The 17810-nt window shown below is 34.4% G+C and overlaps 1 protein-coding gene across 5 annotated transcripts in view; it reads left to right on the forward strand.

Annotated features, from left to right (window-relative positions):
* PDS5A (PDS5 cohesin associated factor A) overlaps window positions 1–17810 on the forward strand; it is a 133755-nt gene that overhangs the window by 95916 nt on the left and 20029 nt on the right. For all 5 annotated transcript variants that reach the window (XM_086406072.1, XM_086406076.1, XM_086406075.1 and 2 more), the window contains 9 exons: window positions 1492–1615; window positions 2387–2545; window positions 4423–4491; window positions 5563–5699; window positions 9068–9191; window positions 9515–9719; window positions 10254–10368; window positions 14565–14697; window positions 15253–15372. In XM_086406072.1, the coding sequence (XP_086262198.1) occupies window positions 1492–1615; window positions 2387–2545; window positions 4423–4491; window positions 5563–5699; window positions 9068–9191; window positions 9515–9719; window positions 10254–10368; window positions 14565–14697; window positions 15253–15372 (1186 nt within the window). The remainder of the gene's footprint in view (window positions 1–1491; window positions 1616–2386; window positions 2546–4422; window positions 4492–5562; window positions 5700–9067; window positions 9192–9514; window positions 9720–10253; window positions 10369–14564; window positions 14698–15252; window positions 15373–17810) is intronic.

Below are 17810 nucleotides of genomic sequence, written 5' to 3' on the forward strand. Positions count from 1 at the left end.
CAACCCTGGTGGTGTAACTGGATTATAGCACACTAGAAAAACAAGGAGCAAGGTTAAAGTTGACCTATGCATCATCCTTTCATTAGGCTAAGAAGAATTAATAATGTATTTAATGACAGTTTGATCAAAACTCTTACTTTCTTTTGTTACTAACTGGTCTTATTTGTAAGAACCGTTACCTTGGTAAATGAATTTGAAAGAAAGACTTCAACAGTGCTCAGTCAAGGAATGTATTGATATTTGTGCATGAAAATCCTTTTCATTATTCTAAACTGTATGGAGAGAAATATGGCACATTCATAAATTTCAAGGTAGACTTCACACTGACTAGCATATGTTCCAGTTTTTTGATTGATGTGCATAAAGGTTTAGAGTATTGCCGTTTATATCTAGCCTTCCATTATTATAAGACAAGGGTCCCCAACCTCCAGGCCACAGATCAGTACTGATTCCATAGATCAGTACACAGCAGGAGGTGAGCAGCAGGGGAGCAAGCAAAGCTTCATCTGTATTTAGAGCTGCTTGTGTTACCACCTGAGCTCTACCTCCTGTCAGATCAGCAGCAGCTTTAGATTCTCACAGAAGCGCGAACCCTTCTATGAACTGCACATGTGCGTGCTTCTTTTGAGAATCATCCTGAAACCATCTTCCCCTCCCTATCCATGGTGAAAACTGTCTTCCACAAACTGGTCCCCTGTGCCGGAAAGGTTGAGGACTGCTATTATAGTATGACCCTTTTTCACTATTGCACTTGATTTGATATCATTGACCTTATAATCTATAAAGTAGTAGTATTACACCAGATGTATAGCAAGTATCTTTTCCTAAATTTTTGTTTTGGCTTACAAATTTTCTTTTGATGTAAAAAAAATGCTTAAGTTCATTATAAAAAGCTGAAACTTTAGAAACTATAAATGAAGAGAGTCACTTAACATTTTGATGTATATTTTATATGAATGTTTTGTCTTATCCATTTGATGTATATGCCAATTTTTTATATTTTGATAGAAACATGCCATACTTTATTTGCATACTTTCTCTCACTGGTATGTTCTTACCTGTTTTTTAATAAAATTTGACCTTTTGCTACTTTTTTCCCCATGGCTGCTTCAAAACAACTGAAGAGGATTGTGAGAGGAAAGTGGAAAATTTAGGAGTATTTTGTTAGAAGACAAATGTGAAAATATGGCATGGGGCAATTTTAGATTATAAATTAAAGGTGGCTTGTTTACTTCTGCATACTTATGAAGTAACATTAAAAAGAAAATTGTTTTCTGGAGTAGCTCTTTTATTCTAGAGGCATTGTATTTCTTATATTGTACTTGATGGGGAAAGGGGCTTTAAATCTTTTTATAGATCAGGAAGTTTAGAAGAGAAGCTTTCTTCGAGCGTACCTCCAGATAGTTACTGATGAAGTAGGAGACAACCAAAAGAACTACTTGTGGTTTATGGGCTTTTTAAAAATAAACTATGATGTTTTTTTTCCCCCAGGACCTTAATTCCCATTTTACATCAGAAAGCAAAGAGAGGAACTCCACACCAAGCAAAACAGGCTGTTCACTGTATACATGCCATATTCACAAATAAAGAAGTCCAGCTTGCACAGATTTTTGAGGTATATATAATTACATATGATGTGTTTTTGTTGATTTTTATTTTTATTCTCTCTGATTTGATGAAGCTAAAGAGTCACTTTTTTTTTTTTAAGTTCTTTAGTCCCAGTCTAAAATATAAATTCCATGGGAGCAGGGACTCTATTTTATTCAGCACTTTAGATATTCCCAGCCTTTAGATCAGACTATATGTTCAAATACTACACATTGAAGGGTGTTTTATGTATTTTGTGTTACATTATTTTACTTAATTTTAGCTTTTTTGGCTCAGTGGTCCATTTAGCTTGAGAAGCTATTATGGACCCGACAACCCTACTTGAAAATTAGTTTTGTTTGCCTTTCCTTATGTATGATCCTTTGCCTGATTCTACTACTAGAAAGGTATTCCTATTGTCATAAACTGAATACAATATGAACAGAACCCAGTGGACTTAAATATTATGATCCATGGTCATTTTAAATATTCCCACAGGACAAGAAACCCACCAACATAACTGACTTAAAAATAAGGCTGATTTGACCGTGGAAGAATTTTCTTGTTTTTATTTTATGTGGGTTTTACTTTTCCTTTTTTTTTACATTGTTTCAATCTTATTAAATTTCAATAGGTGAAATAAGAATCAAGTGTCTAATATAACTGAAGTTACTGTAAATCATCTCTTTGGAACAGATTTTTTGGGGGCACAATAAATTCAGGAGGACTCGGGAACATACACTATTCTGTACAATGTCTATAAAACAAACTAGTAATTTTGACTGTTTTATTTTTATAGCCACTCAGTAGGAGTCTGAATGCTGACGTACCAGAACAACTTATAACTCCGTTAGTTTCATTGGGCCACATTTCTATGTTAGCACCAGATCAGTTTGCTTCCCCAATGAAATCTGTAGTAGCAAATTTTATTGTTAAAGATCTACTAATGAATGACAGGGTAAGTTTCTCATTAAATTTAGAATCATAAGATTAAGACTGTTAACATCTTTATTTGTCACAGAAACAACACGTCTGCTTTTCTCTGTGTATGATTCTCTTTTACTTTTTTTGTTATTTAAAATAACATCTTGCTATGTAGCTATTACTAGAATTTTTCTTTAAGAAAAAATTGAGAACATGAGATAGATGAATCATGAAGTAAAAAATAGAACCCTCAGTATTCAAACTCAAAAAAAAAATACCTGCCAGTTCACGCCTTCCTCTTTCTCCTCCCTCCAGTTGAATACAGCAGTGAAGGCTGCAAGCATGGCCAGTCTCATCTCCTACTCAGTTTCGTATTGTTCTTTGTACTACTGGTAGACAAGGCTGGCCACAAGTGGTGGCTTGATTGTTCATAAATTCTGTTTTAAGATGGTTGTTTTTTGTATGTAGTAAAATATACACAATATAAACTTTGCCATTTTACCCCATTTACGTGTACAGTTCACTTACATTATACACACCCATGTTCTTACTGGTTTTTTGTTTTATTAAAAACAAACAAGTTTGATAACATATGTATACACCCATATACAACAAGGGGTAACCCAGGAAAGCCAAGTACATCTCCACAGTGCTCCAAGCCACCATCCAAAATATACGTCCACATTGTTGTATAACTATTGTCACTACCTGTTTTCAGAACTTTATCATTTCGGAGAGAAACTCTACATCCGTTAACCAGTAACTCCGCATTACCTCCTCCCCACCAACCTCTGGTAACATCTATTCTACTTGCGTGCTTTATAAATTTGCTTATTACCTTCTTATCATACAATATTTATCCTTTTGTGTCTGGCTTATTTCTCTCAGTATAATGGTTTCAAGACTTCATTTTGTGCCACAATAATACTCCATTGTATGTTTAACCTATATTTTGTTTATTCATCTATTGATATATACTTGGGTGTTTTCTACCTTTTAACTGTTGTGAATAATGCTGATATGAACATTGTCCCTGGTTTGGGGGATATATGCCTAGGAGTGGAATTGCTGGATCATATGATCATTCTATGCTAAACTTTTTGAGGGGCTGCTGAACATTTTTCCACAGTGTCTATACCTACATTCCCAGCAGCCATACACAAAGCTTCCATTTTCTACACATCTTGGCCAACACTTATTCTTTACTTGGTTTTTTTTTTTTTTATTCTTTACTTGTTGTAGTATCTTGTGGTTTTGGTTTGTGTCCCTAATGGCTAGTGATTTTTTTTTTCATGTGCTTATTGGCTGTTTATATATCTTCTTTGAATATTGAGTTTTTTGCCCACTTTGAATTGAATTGTTTGTTGTTGAATTGTAAAAATTCTTTATATATTCTGAATATTTATATACTGAATCCAAGAATAAAAAGATTTCCCCCTGTACCTTCTTGTGAGAATTTTTTAGTTGTAACTCTTAAGATCTTTGATCCAGGTTTAAAGTTAATTTTCATATATGATATAACAGTCCAGCTTCATTCCTTTGCTTGTGGCTATATCTAGTTTTGCCAGCACCATTGAGGAGTTGAGGAGACTGTTGTTTTCCCAATAATTGGTGTTAGCACTCTTGTTTAAAATCAGTTGAGCGTATACGTGAAGGTTTTCTGCTTCGTTCTATTGGTCTGTGTGTCCATACTTATGTCAGAACCACCCATGCTATCTTGATTACTATAGATTTGTAAGTTAAGTTTCAAAGTCAGGAAGTTTTAGCCCTCCAACTTTGTTTTTCTTTTCCAGTCCCTATTTGATGGCTTTCTTGTGGGGTTCCTAGAGCACAGTGTTGTTCAGCATGAAACCTTAATGAGAAAAATTTAAAAATTTTTTCTAAAAGTTAAATTTATTCAATTTTCTATAGTCAACAGGTGAGAAGAATGGAAAATTATGGTCTCCAGATGAAGAGGTTTCCCCTGAAGTACTAGCAAAGGTAAAATTGAGTAGAACTCGATGACTGTTATGCTAAAATAAAACTAACACTTAAAAAGCATAAGGTGCTTTATTTTTAAACCAAAAATTGTGTGTTTCTCAAATTGCAGTTGTCCTTGAAGGAAGTTACATATAGATATATGTCAGCATGTTTTGTGGATCTTCCTGCCTTGCTGAAATGATTTCAGTGAGGCTGTTTTACATAGAGATTGTAGAATATTGATGTCAGAAGCACCTCAGGTCTAGCCTCATTACCACTTTTTATCTACAGGCATATGAACATTAATTTGGCAAAAACAAATGACTGTCATCATATTGGTAACTTTTGATAGATGTAAATTATCCGTCAGTAAAGCTAATTTTTAAAGTGGTAGTCTTGGGATTTAAAACAAAACTTCTTTATTATCTTATTTGATAATCTATCTCACCTTGAATAGCTTCATAGGCATCATTTATTCCATCAGTTCCTTTTTCCAGGTTGTCAATAAATAAATGTAGTAAATGATATCTACATTCTTTTGCTAGTTCTTGCATACATTTCATAACAGTCTTGAGTATAAGGCTCCAAGCAATTATGACTACAGATAATTACAAAATCTCCTGGGTTTTTTGATCAAAATAGTTCTTCAGTACTATAAGAAATATTAAAGTCTGTCTAGTTATTTTTAACCACTACAATCTGTGTAGTTTAGTTATTAAAAAAAAAAAAAATATCAGTATTTTTAAGTGATTTGAAAAGCAAGTGTCCAGGTGTGAAAAGTCTGAATTCAGAAGCCAGAGCCTGGGTATGCTATCTATCATAGTAATGTGTCTTAGGTTGCCTTACTTATTAGAAATAAGAATACCTCCCTCACAGAGTTGTTTGGTAGATTAAATAAAATAATAAATACAAATCTGGGGGAAGCACCTGGCATAAACAGAATAAGTATTAGTTCTCATTATTATTATCCTACAGACTTGTTTAATAAAACATGTCTGCTGGCAGTTAAGTAATCTCGTTAATTAACATAAATCTTCCCTTTAAGTGGAATTTTAAGTTGCTTTCTTTTTTTAGCATGTTAATATTTTATAGGTACAGGCAATTAAACTTCTGGTAAGATGGCTGTTGGGTATGAAAAACAACCAGTCTAAATCTGCCAATTCAACTCTTCGGTTATTATCAGCAATGTTGGTTAGTGAGGGTGACCTGACAGAGCAGAAGAGGATCAGGTGAGATTTTTCTTCCTTTCCAATTTTTTTTTGAGCTTCAAGATGTTGGTAGAGCTTACATAAGAATTATTTACTTAATATTAGCTGTTATAATTGCACTGTATGTTTTGTGTTTCAATTATGTACTTACTTCGGGTTTATATCTGAATAATGGTGTATTTTCATTTTTAAAGACTGACCTTTTTCCAGTAAATTTGTAGTCATAATCATTATAGCAGTGTTACAGTTAGCTTCAACATTTGGATCAATTAAACAAATATTTGTTGAATATTTGCCAAACACTAGGAAAAGCATTGCTGTAAAAACAGATAAAATTCAGTTCCTGCCTTCAACTTACCCTGTAAGTATAGTGATTGAACAAGTGTAGTGTTTTGATGCCATGAAAGGAAATAAAAATTTCAGTGTAGATTCAAAGAAGAAAGAGTTGCAGCCTCTTGGTGGTTTGCAGACTATATAAGGTTCTGCAAATGCCAAAAAAAATTTGTTTCCATTTCTACACATTTTCAGTCTTTAAACCTGTGAAATCACCATTTCTTTCTGTACCTTTTAAGATGAAAATAAAAGTCAAATTTTTCATTTACTGGTCTACTTGTGATGCACTCTAGAGGATAGACTTAACTATTAATTTATGCTTTCAGTATTTATTGAACACTATCATGCCAGGTACTGCCAGACCTTTTAAACGTACAATAATTTCTTCCTCTAAGGAATATGCATTCTATTGGAGGAGATAGGAAATGCACAATTACATTCAGTAGAGATGCTGAATGCTTTGATAAACTGGAGAAAACAATCAAAAATGATTTTTATCATAAGCCAAGAGTAGCTTTGCATGAACAGATTGAAGAATAAGGACAGCAAGTTTTAAATTTGGGGAAACCATGTACAGTGTGTCGCAGAGGCTTAATAATGAGCTCTTACAAATCAGTGATAAACAGGCAGGATCCCAAATAAAGATGAAGATTATATATTGCCAGTTTATCTTTAAAAAAATGTTTGACATCACTAAATACAATAAATACAATTTTAACTTAAGTGGAACCTCTTGTCTATCAAATCATCAAAAAGAAATTTTTTAAGCAATCATTACTCTTTGGGATCAGGGAAAATGATTTTCCTCACTACTGCTGTGAATATAAATGGGCATAGTCTTGGCAGGACAGTTTGGCATTTTGTTTCTGAGTCCTTATATTAATGTTATTCTTTGGCTTTATTTTTATGTTCATGAAATTAAAAGAATCATATAAAAATATACATACTAACATGTTCTTTCCAGTGTGTTTTTTTTTTTTTCATTGCAAAACACAGGAGAATGGCCAGTTCTGGAACATGCATATTATGAAATATTAGGCAGATCTTAATTAGACATTATGTATCCCATCGGAGAAGGCGGTGGCACCCCAATCCAGTACTCTTGCCTGGAAAATCCCATGGATGGAGGAGCCTGGTGGGCTGTCCACGGGGTCGCTAAGAGTTGGACATGACTGAGCGACTTCACTTTCACTTTTCACTTTCATGCATCGGAGAAGGAAATGGCAACCCACTCCAGTACTCTTGCCTGGAAAATCCCATGGACTGAGGAGCCTGGTGGGCTGCAAACCATGGGGTCACTAAGAGTTGGACATGACTGAAGCGACTTAGCAGCAGCATGTATCCCATAGTTTAGCTTGGACTCTGGAATCAGAAACTTACTCAACTTCCTGCTCCATTTACTAGTTGTATAAACTTGGATGAATCAGTTTTCCAAGCCTCAGTTTCCCCATCTTCCAGAGTAACATACCCAGATAGTAGCATTAGTAATTTTTTTAAATTCCTGAATCATTTGCCTCAGAAACCATTTGAGAGTCCTTCATTGTTACCAGTGCTCACTTTGATGGTCATGTGGTCCAAGAGTGCCATGTTTTCTCCTCTTGTGGTAAATAATAGTCCCTTGTGGATTTAGGGCAGCTTTACATTTTTTGAAATCTTTAAAATATCAAAGCTATATTATGTTCCATTTAGCAGTTGAAGTAAGAAGATTGTTCTTTCACCACATCAGTGTCACATTTTACTATTTAGATAGTTTAAGTTGACTGGGTGGGGAGTGGGGATTCCTGGGCCTTCTAGATTCCCTTATAAACCTTCCTGTTGGAAAGGAAAGCCTGCCTCAGAGACTAGTACCTGAGAGACACTGGCTGTCACCTCCATATTCTTTCCAATTTTAGATATTTGTCTAATGCCGCCTCCTTTAGGGTACAAATCACTTCCTAATTCATAGCCCTTCCATTTCATCAGACATATCTAGGCTTAAGATTGATTTCTATTATGTCTGTGTAAAATGTGTGTGTGTGCTTAGTTGCTTCAGTCGTGTCCAACTCTTTGCAACACCATGAACTGTAGCCCACCAGTTTCCTCTGTCCATGGGGATTCTCCAGGCAAGAATACTGGAGTGGGTTGCCATGCCTTCCTCCACGGGATCGTCCCAACCCACAGATTAAACTCAGGTCTCCTGCATTGCAGGCAGATTCTTCACCATCTTAGCCACCAGGGAAGCCCCTGTGTAAAATATGTGTATGCATTTAAAAATTGTGGGAAATAGATTTTAAATGATAAGTGAATTTTAATTTCTCAGTTTTTAGTTTCTTTACAGTTCCTAATGTAAATGGTTCTTGCTAGTGTTGCAGTTGGTGCTATTGTAAATGAAAGCAGAGTTCCTTAGTTACAGTAGAGGATCTAAGCTAAAATGTAACTAAAAATGAAGGCAGCCATTAAAAAGAATGAAAGTTTGCTATTTGATACAACATGAATGGGCCTAGAGAGTATTATGCTTAGTGAAATAAGTCAAAGATAATATTGTATGTTATCACTTATATGTGGAATCTAAAAATTAAAACTAGTGAATATAACAAAGAGACTGACAGATACAGAAAACAAACTAGTGGTTACCACTGGGGAGATGGGAGTGGGGAGGAGCAAGGTAGGGGATTAAAAGATACAAACTACTATAAAATATGCTGCAAGGATATATTGTACAACATGGAAAACATAGCCAAGATTTTATAATTAAGTGGAGTATAATCTATAAAAATTTTGAATTGCCATGTTGTACATCTGAATTTAATATAATAAATCAGCTATACCCAAATAAAATAAGTAAATAAAAATGTTTTTAATGAAGGCAGATAAATGTAATATCAGATAGTCACAATGATTTGAGCCTTCTTCCTTCTGTTGAGTTCAAGGACTCAAAGGATCTTTCCCATATTTATACATTATGTCAATTTAAGTGTAAATTATGCTAAAGACCTTAACAGTTATAAAGGGATCAAAGCGCTTTATGAATGATAATGGTTATAGGAAATGTTTCTTTCTTTCTTGTTTGTTTATAGTAAATCTGATATGTCTCGCTTGCGATTAGCTGCTGGTAGTGCCATAATGAAGCTTGCTCAGGAACCTTGTTACCATGAAATTATAACCCCAGAACAGTTTCAGCTCTGTGCACTTGTTATTAATGTAAGTAACAGTCTTCTTTTGTGATTTACTTGGCCTTCAACATTAAATTTATTAATACGATTATATACTTAATACAGATTAAGTATCCATTTACTCTGTGGATGTATGCACAAAAGGGATTGCTGTTATTACTATTCTAACCAGTTATCTCCCCACAGTTTTTACTTTCTTAGTATAATTATATCTTTTTTTAATGAAGACATTAAAAATGCTTAAAGTGTTCTTTTGTAAATGTTTGCCAGTTTTTAAAAAACTAGGGGTTTTTGTTAATGACTTAAAAAATACTAATATTTTTAAGTAGTTTTGGTTTTGTGCTGCTGTAGGATGAGTGCTATCAAGTAAGGCAGATATTTGCTCAGAAGCTACACAAGGCACTTGTGAAGTTACTGCTCCCATTGGAGTATATGGCCATCTTTGCCTTGTGTGCCAAAGATCCTGTGAAGGAGAGAAGAGCACATGCACGACAGTGTTTACTAAAAAACATCAGTATACGCAGGGAGTACATTAAACAGAACCCCATGGCTACTGGTAAGTAACTTTCAAAGTGCTGTGTGCAAATACATCTTGTCAATGTATCCATTTGTGGAGGGTTTTATTTCTTATATTTCTGTTGTATTGGGTTGGCCAGTAAGTTCATTCATGTTTTTCCATAAGATGGCCAAGCCAACAGTGTATAACACTGGGACTTTTATAGAATGTTGCTGTTGCAGTTAAGATGTATGTAAAATTTAAGGTTTTAGTTTCTGAGTCCTGTTTATAATGCATATAAGGAAGAACTGCATTTTATAGGATGAGCAGCATGGCTTGATTTGAACACATTGCTCTGATGTTGGAAAGTAAAGTCCCTAGCTTTGCCAGGGACTCAATCTTAAATTAATCCTTTGTCTTTCGTAGCCTTCAAAATTGAAAAAAGTATTTCAGTATCATCCAGATGATATGTTGCCTCTAATTTAGAAATAATTGAGGGAAAAATGTTAACTGAAGTGGTTAGAACATTAAATTAGGGAGAGATTTTTATAAAAGCTATTATTACTATTGTTGATAATAATGTTTTCACTCTAGAGAAACTATTATCACTGTTGCCTGAGTATGTAGTTCCGTATATGATTCACCTGCTAGCTCATGATCCAGATTTTACAAGATCACAAGATGTTGATCAGCTTCGTGATATTAAAGAGTAAGTCATGTTGATTTTTAAAGAATTTTTTAAAATATTTTTACTTTTTAAAAAAGGCTTAATTTTTATGTTACTGTCCCCATTAGAATAAAATTTTTTATGGTTTTCTTTTATTGTAAATTTTAACTTTCATCTTACAAAATTGTTTCTGTCTAATAAGTTCTGTTTGGTGGTTTTGTTTGTTTGCTGTTGTTTGCAGTTAGCTTTAGCTGAGTCTTTGAAATAGATTGACTTGGTTTTTATGTTATTTTTATTGTTTGTGTTAAATGGGCTTCAGTTACGTCAGTTTGATCATTTAGAAAGCCATGTGAAAGCCATGTAGGGAAAATTTCTCTCTGTAAAGCTACACTTTCAACCTCAAAAGATGCCTCAAAAGCATGCACACACATAAAAGATACTCTGTGGCAGGACTATGGTAATACAAAATTAGATATGTTACACCAGTCACAGAGAGGTTTGTCTCTGGTGGAAAGACAGGCAAGTAAACAATTGCAGAATACTTAAGTGTTTTTATGTAAAATAGAACTTTGTATATTGATGCATGGTGAGTAAACAAGTACACAATGGCCTAGAATTATCTACAAATGACTCCAAGAAACTTTAAAGCAGTATTTACTTTGCCATTGATATGCTTTTGCTTTGTACCTTTAAATCGGTCCCTTCAGCTTGTATTTAAATTACTATGATTTTTTATATGGGACATGACACCTTTTAGTTCTAATCTTATTTGAGGTTGTTGTTGTTGTTCAGTCGCTAAGTTGTGTGGTAATCAACATTTATTTCTGCCTCCTGTAGCTCTTTAAGGAGACATAGGTTCTAGTCCCAGCTATGTGAGTAAAAGCTTTACTTCTCTGAGCTTCTCTGCTTCAGTTGCTTTATCCATAAAATACAGGATATGAAATAGGTAATTCCTAAAATGTCTTCTAATTCTGATTTCTGTTTATTTTATAAATATATTTTATTTGCAAATTCTTTTTTTTTTATAACTTTTATTTTGGGATTTCCCAGAAAGCACTTTGATAAAGCAAAAAAATAATGTATATGTTCGCCTAGAACACTAGGTCTGTGTTAAGCAAACTTTGAGCCCTGTTTCAGTTCAAGGCCATCATGTGGAAAAAGGTTAGACTTAAGAGAGGAGTAATGATGTGGGAAGAGCACTGAAGTCATTCAAGTTAGAACTGAAATCACTGGCACATACTTTTTGATTCTACCTAGTAGGCAATGCTTTTGAATATCTCTGAACATTTCAAGTTACTGTAACTTTTCTTTTTCTAGTTAAGGTGTACAGTTTCTTAAAGTATACAGTTAGATTATTCATTAGACTTTTTTTTTTTAATACAGGGTGTTATCAGATACAAATTTCCCTTTCAGCACTACCAGTGCTGAATCCTATTAGTATAGTATGTTGTGTTTTTATTTGTCTTAAGGTATTTTCTAATTCTTCTTGTGATTTCTTCTTTGACCCATTGATTGTTTTAAGAGTGTGGTTTGGGAATTCCCTGGCTGTCTAGTGGTTAGGATCCACGCTTTTAATGCAAAGGGCCCAGGTCAGTCCCTAGTCAGGGAACTAAGATCTTGCAAGCAACATGGCCAAAAAAAAAGTGCAAAGTGTGGTTTAGTTTTCATATATATGTGAGTTTTCCAGTTTTCCTTGTTTTCCTTCTGTTACTGACTTTTAGTTTCATGCTGTTCTGGTCAGAAAAGATACTGTTTTAAGACTTGTGGCTTGCTGTCGAGGCCTGTTAAGACTTATGGTCTGTCCTAGAGAATATTCCAAGTTCACCTGAAGAAACTGTGTGTCCTGCTATTGTTAGTTGGAGTATTCCATCTGTGTCTGATATGTCTGATTGGTTTATGGTGTTGTTCAAGTTCTCTGTTTTCTCTTTGGTCTCCTCTCTGTCTTTTCTATCCATTATTGAAAATAAGGTATTGAAATCTCTTATTGTGGAACATGTATTTCTCCCTTTACTTCTGTCAATTTTTGCTTCATAGGTTTTGGGACTCTGTTGTTAGGTTTGTGTTTATAATAGTCATATCCTCTCCAACACAGTCCTTCTGGGTCTTTTGCAATCCAGTTTGTCTAATTATAAAATAGCTACCAGCTCTCTTTTGGTTACTGTTTGTATGAAATGTATTTTTTCCCCATCCTTTAACTTTCAATTACTTTGTGTTTTTGTATCTGAAATGAGTCTTTTATAGACAAGATATATATATGGATCTTGTTTCTCCCTTAATCTACTCTGCTTGTCTGCTTTTTAATTGGGAGATTTAATCTGTTTTCATTTAAAGTAATTACTGATACGTAATTCTGCCATATAACTATTAGTTTTCTCTGTGTCTTATATATTTTTTGTTATTTAATTGCTCCATTACTGCCTCTCATTTTTGTATTTACAGTTGAACTTTACAGCATGAATAGGTTTGAACTGTGCAGGTCCACTTACATGCAGATTTTTTTCAATAATAAATACTGTAGTGCTTTAAGATCCACAGCGGGTAGACCCACAGATACAGACAAACTTCATATACAGAGGAACCGATTATACATAATTACTCTTAACATCTTAAAGTTGTAACGACCTATTTTGAATAATAGCAACTTAGTTTCACTAGTGTAGAGATACTCTGCTCTTGTGAAATATGAAATCGCTCCTTTGTGTCCAACTCTTTGCAACCGCATAGACTGTAGCATACCAGCCTCCTCCATCCATGGAATTTCCCAGGCAAGAGTACTGGAGTGGGTTGCCACTTCCTTCTCTGCTCTTATACATCTCTGTTTCATTCCCTTTATATTGTAATTGATACAAATTATATCTTTATATATCATTTCTTTTCACATAGATGTGATTATTTTTATGCTTTTGGTTTATTTACTTGTTTTCGGCTGTGCTGGGTCTTTGTTGCTGGCAGGCTCTTCTCTAGTTGTAGAGAGTGGAGTCTGCTCTCCAGTTGCGGTGCTCAGGTTTCTTATGGTGGTGGCTTCTCTTGCAGAGCACAGGCTCTGAGGCACGTGGGCTTCAGTAGTCGTGGCACATGGGCTCAATAGTTGTGGTTCCTGGGCTCTGGCACACAGGCTTAACAATTGGGGTACAAGGACTTAGTTGCTCTGCAACATATAGGATCTTCTTGGATCAGGAATCAAACCCTTGTCTCCTTCATTGGCAGGCAGATTCTTTACCATTGAGCCACCAGGGAATTCCCTGCATTTGCTTTTTAAATCATATATTTAAAAAGGAGTTACAAATCAGAAGCTCAGTAATGCTGGCCTTATATTTTAGCTTTGTTACCTTTACCAGTTTTTTTTTTTTTTTATTTCTTACGGTTTCAAGATACTGTTTAGTGTTCTTTCATTCCTACCTGAAGGACTGAGTTTGGTATTTTTGCAAGACAGGTCTACTAAAAGCAAACTCCATTAACCTAATGCTAAATTTTCCTTTACAGTAGTCTTTAAAAACATATATATATACTATAGGCAAAGAAGTACACACAGATTATCTTCAAGTGATTTTTTTCTCCTCTTGATAGAGTAAAGCAGTAAGTCCATGGTGGTTGCCTAAAAAATCATCATGGGAACTTAATAATAGATTTTGATTCTAGATTTGGCAATGTAAGTTCCTCAGATGATTCTAATCTTCATCCCAATTTACTTAGAAATTCAGGTGTCACCAGACACTTTATGTATTAAATGACTATAAAATAAATAAGCGGAAAACAGAAAAATGATTTGAAATGTGACTGTTTCGCTGAATTACTCGTTATATGCACACCAGTCTCATAACACATGAAATTCAGAGTTATGTCACAGTAGAATTACATATGAGCCCTAGGTCATAGGATAAATAGCTTACAAATGGTCAAAATGGCAAGACTATGCTGTATGCTGGTTTGCTCGTCATTGCTGGATATTAATACACATTATATTATCTAAATGTTTATTAAATACCTATAGAATGACTCTTCATGTGTATGCCTCATGAAACTGTCAGGCTTTCTCATATTAAGCTATATGTTCATGTTTGTTATTTGTGATGTTATATCCTATTTTAATTGAATGTTATTAACAAGATATTTCTATTAATCATTAGAGTTTTATTCTTTGTATACTCGAACAACAGAACTTCCCAGTAAACTATTTTATCCACTCAGCAAAAGAACCTGCAATTAGTCTCTTTACTAAGTGAATATGTTTCATTTAGGTGCCTCTGGTTCATGCTTGAAGTTTTAATGACAAAAAATGAAAATAATAGCCATGCCTTTATGAAAAAGATGGCAGAGAATATCAAGCTAACAAAAGATGCCCAGTCTCCAGATGAATCCAAGACAAATGAAGTAAGATATATATTAGGCCAGTGACTATTAAGAAATTACACGGAAAAAGCAATGTGACCCTTGTCCCACTTGTTTTTCCTGTTGTATAATAAATAGATTACAGAATGCTTATAAAAATATATGCTTATAGTTTATAAATATATGTACTTTTTCTTTCATTACATTGAATTCTAATTTTTGAAGACTGTTTATTACTCTGAAAAAGATATTAAAATATGTACAGAGCATGGGGATAAGAACTAGTGAAATTTATAACTATGCTATCTTAAGAACTAGTAAGTGTTACAGACCAGTAGATATTCTTGTATGTTTCCTTTAGTTTGTTGTTTTTAATGCATACTTGGCATTCATGTTAAAGTAAAATGAAGGGGACTTTTTTGTTCTTGTTACTAGGAAGTTACATCAGAAGAAGTGCCAGAGACAACATGCAGAATGTTCAAGGAATAAACAATAGCCCCATATTACTGTGTTGATTCCGTGTTACATATTGGGTAAAACTGGTACCTGTGCTTATTTTGCCCTCCTGAAAGTTAACGTGATTTGTTCCCTCCCTAGAAACTTTATACAGTGTGTGATGTGGCCCTGTGCGTGATAAATAGTAAAAGTGCTTTGTGCAATGCAGAGTCACCAAAGGATCCAGTCCTGCCAGTGAAATTTTTTACACAACCTGAAAAGGTAACTTTCTTCTCTTCATTTTTCTACTGTACTGAACTTGTTTAAATTTGTTACTGTCATCCTGGTGGCAAATACTAGACTGTCTTAACTACAAAGTAAATAAAAAATACCTCTGTGAGTTTATCAAGAAAGGGGAGATTGTCTTCCAAAGCCTGAAAAATATCATTCTCACCTTACAGAGTAGAGAATACAAATCAAGCTTGGTGGTGGTGTTCCTATGTGAGCTATTCCTTCTGGATATTTCTAATATGTAAGAGGAATTTTCAAATTTCTTAAATTGTTTTCATCTCATCCTGTTAAAACACTGTTAGTATTTTTTCAGACAAGAAATAAAATTGTAGAGTGTAAATTATATACATCTATATATGAAATAAAGTATCAGTATGAATGGAATTGGTCTTGGCAATTGACAGACCTGGATTCGAAGTTAACAGACTTCCCCGGCGGCTCTGCCGTAAAGGATCTGCCTGCAATGCAGGAGATATGGGTTTGATGCCTGGGTCATGAAGATCCCCTGGAGGAGGAAATGGCAACCCACTCCAGAATTCTTGCTGGGAAAATTCCATGGACAGAGAAGCCTGGTAGGCTAGTCTGTGGGGTCACAGATAGTCAGACACACAGCTAAACCACTGAACACGCACCCAAGTTAACTCTTCTAAGCTTCAATTTCTTCATCTCTAAAATGCAGATGATGATAATACCTGTGAACTATTACTAATATGCCTAGGTCTATAAGAGTTAGTCAAAAGGAAGCATTAATTAGTGGTATTGTTAATAATGGGGCTTCCCAGGTGGCTCAGTGGTAAAGAATCCGCCTGCCAATGCCGGAGACGTGGGTTCTATCCCTGTGTTCAGAAGACCTCCTGGAAAAGAAAATAGCAACCCAGTCTAATATTCTTGCCCTGGAAATCTCATGGACAGAGGAGCCTAGCAGGCAGTCCATGGGGCTGCAAAAGAGTAGGACCTAACTTAGTGACTGAACAATAATAATAACATTATTAATAATACATAGTACATTTATTCTGCTAGCAACAAATGAAGTTTTCCACGTAAGTAAATTTTTCAGCCAACTAATAGCTCTTTAAATTTTTCCAGCTAATTTGGATTTTAAGACTTTTTTTTTTTTAACAGATTGCATTTTATTTATTATCCACTTTAAGGTGACATTTTGAAGTTTTAACTTTCCTGTTGTTTTTTTAAAAAAATCAATATTTTTAATGGAAAAAATATGGCATTTAAAAATTTCAACAAAAATTTGTATCCAGTTTTCTTTAATGATCTAGTACTCAGAATTTATGCCTGGTTTTAATAGGAATAATAAAGATTGCAAAGTTACTTGCCTTCTAATTGAATTTACTGGTCTTTATAAATACTCCTACATGAGCTCTTGAATTTAAATTTACTTTATTGCTGACCCAGGGCTATTATGACTAGAATAGTACCTATATAGAATTTACATACAGTAGTAGTCCTGTCATCGAGAATTTAAGTTGCTGTTTGTTACTATCTCATTCTAATTGATTTTTGTTTTGATATGAAACTTAGAATGTTTTTAGCCTTCATAATAATACTTAGAGTTTCCATTTTCAGTGAGCATCTTGCCTCATTTCCTTTTCTAATATACTGCTTTTAATATGGTGTAAGTTCAAACACAAGAACATTAGGGATATTAAGATCATGAGCCTAGTGATATTATAGTATATCTTGATGTAACATTTATTTTGGCTGTATAAAAGCCTTTGTAAGGAAGAAAAGAAAGATACAGCCTTGCCTAGACTTCATATCGAAAGTATGATTTCTTCATAGGCACATTTAAGCCATTTTGTTCTTTTCTATGACACTAGTGTGAAGATCAACTTAGTAAAAGAAAAAATAATTTTCAAGGTGATTACTTAGAAATGATGAACATCCGGATGATAACAGATCATTTGGCTTCTGTGTCTTGTGGTTTACTCGTGCTATTCCCAGGGTAATTAACAGAGAGAGCCACCACATAATCAGATTGAACTCTTTAAGTTTTGTATAGATATAACTTTTAAGAAAGTATCATCAGTGTCCACGTTTGGTTTAAATTCATTTATTAACTAGTTAATATCACTGCTGCCCAAGAACATTATGATCGCCTTTATTAGATTTTGATGGTGTATTTACCTTTATGATTTGCAGTCTACTTATGGTTCTAAGAAACAAAATATTTTTAATTAAAGTAAAAGATTTTTTTTGTTTCAGTAAGGATAATTTTCTTGAGGGTTCCCTGGTGGCTCAATGGTAAAGAATCCACTGCCAATGCAGGAGAAAGGAGTATGATCCCTGGACTGGGAAGATCCCCTGGAGAAGGAAATGGCAATCCACTCCAGTATTTTTGCCTGGGAAGTCCTATATACAGAGGAGTCTGGGTGAGCTACCATCCATGGATTTGCAAAAGAGTCAGACACAAC

This window comes from Bos grunniens, chromosome 6 (genome assembly GCF_055505025.1).
Source record: "Bos grunniens cultivar Pamir isolate PY7600 chromosome 6, Bosgru_T2T1.0, whole genome shotgun sequence".
Taxonomy (NCBI): Eukaryota; Metazoa; Chordata; class Mammalia; order Artiodactyla; family Bovidae; genus Bos; species Bos grunniens.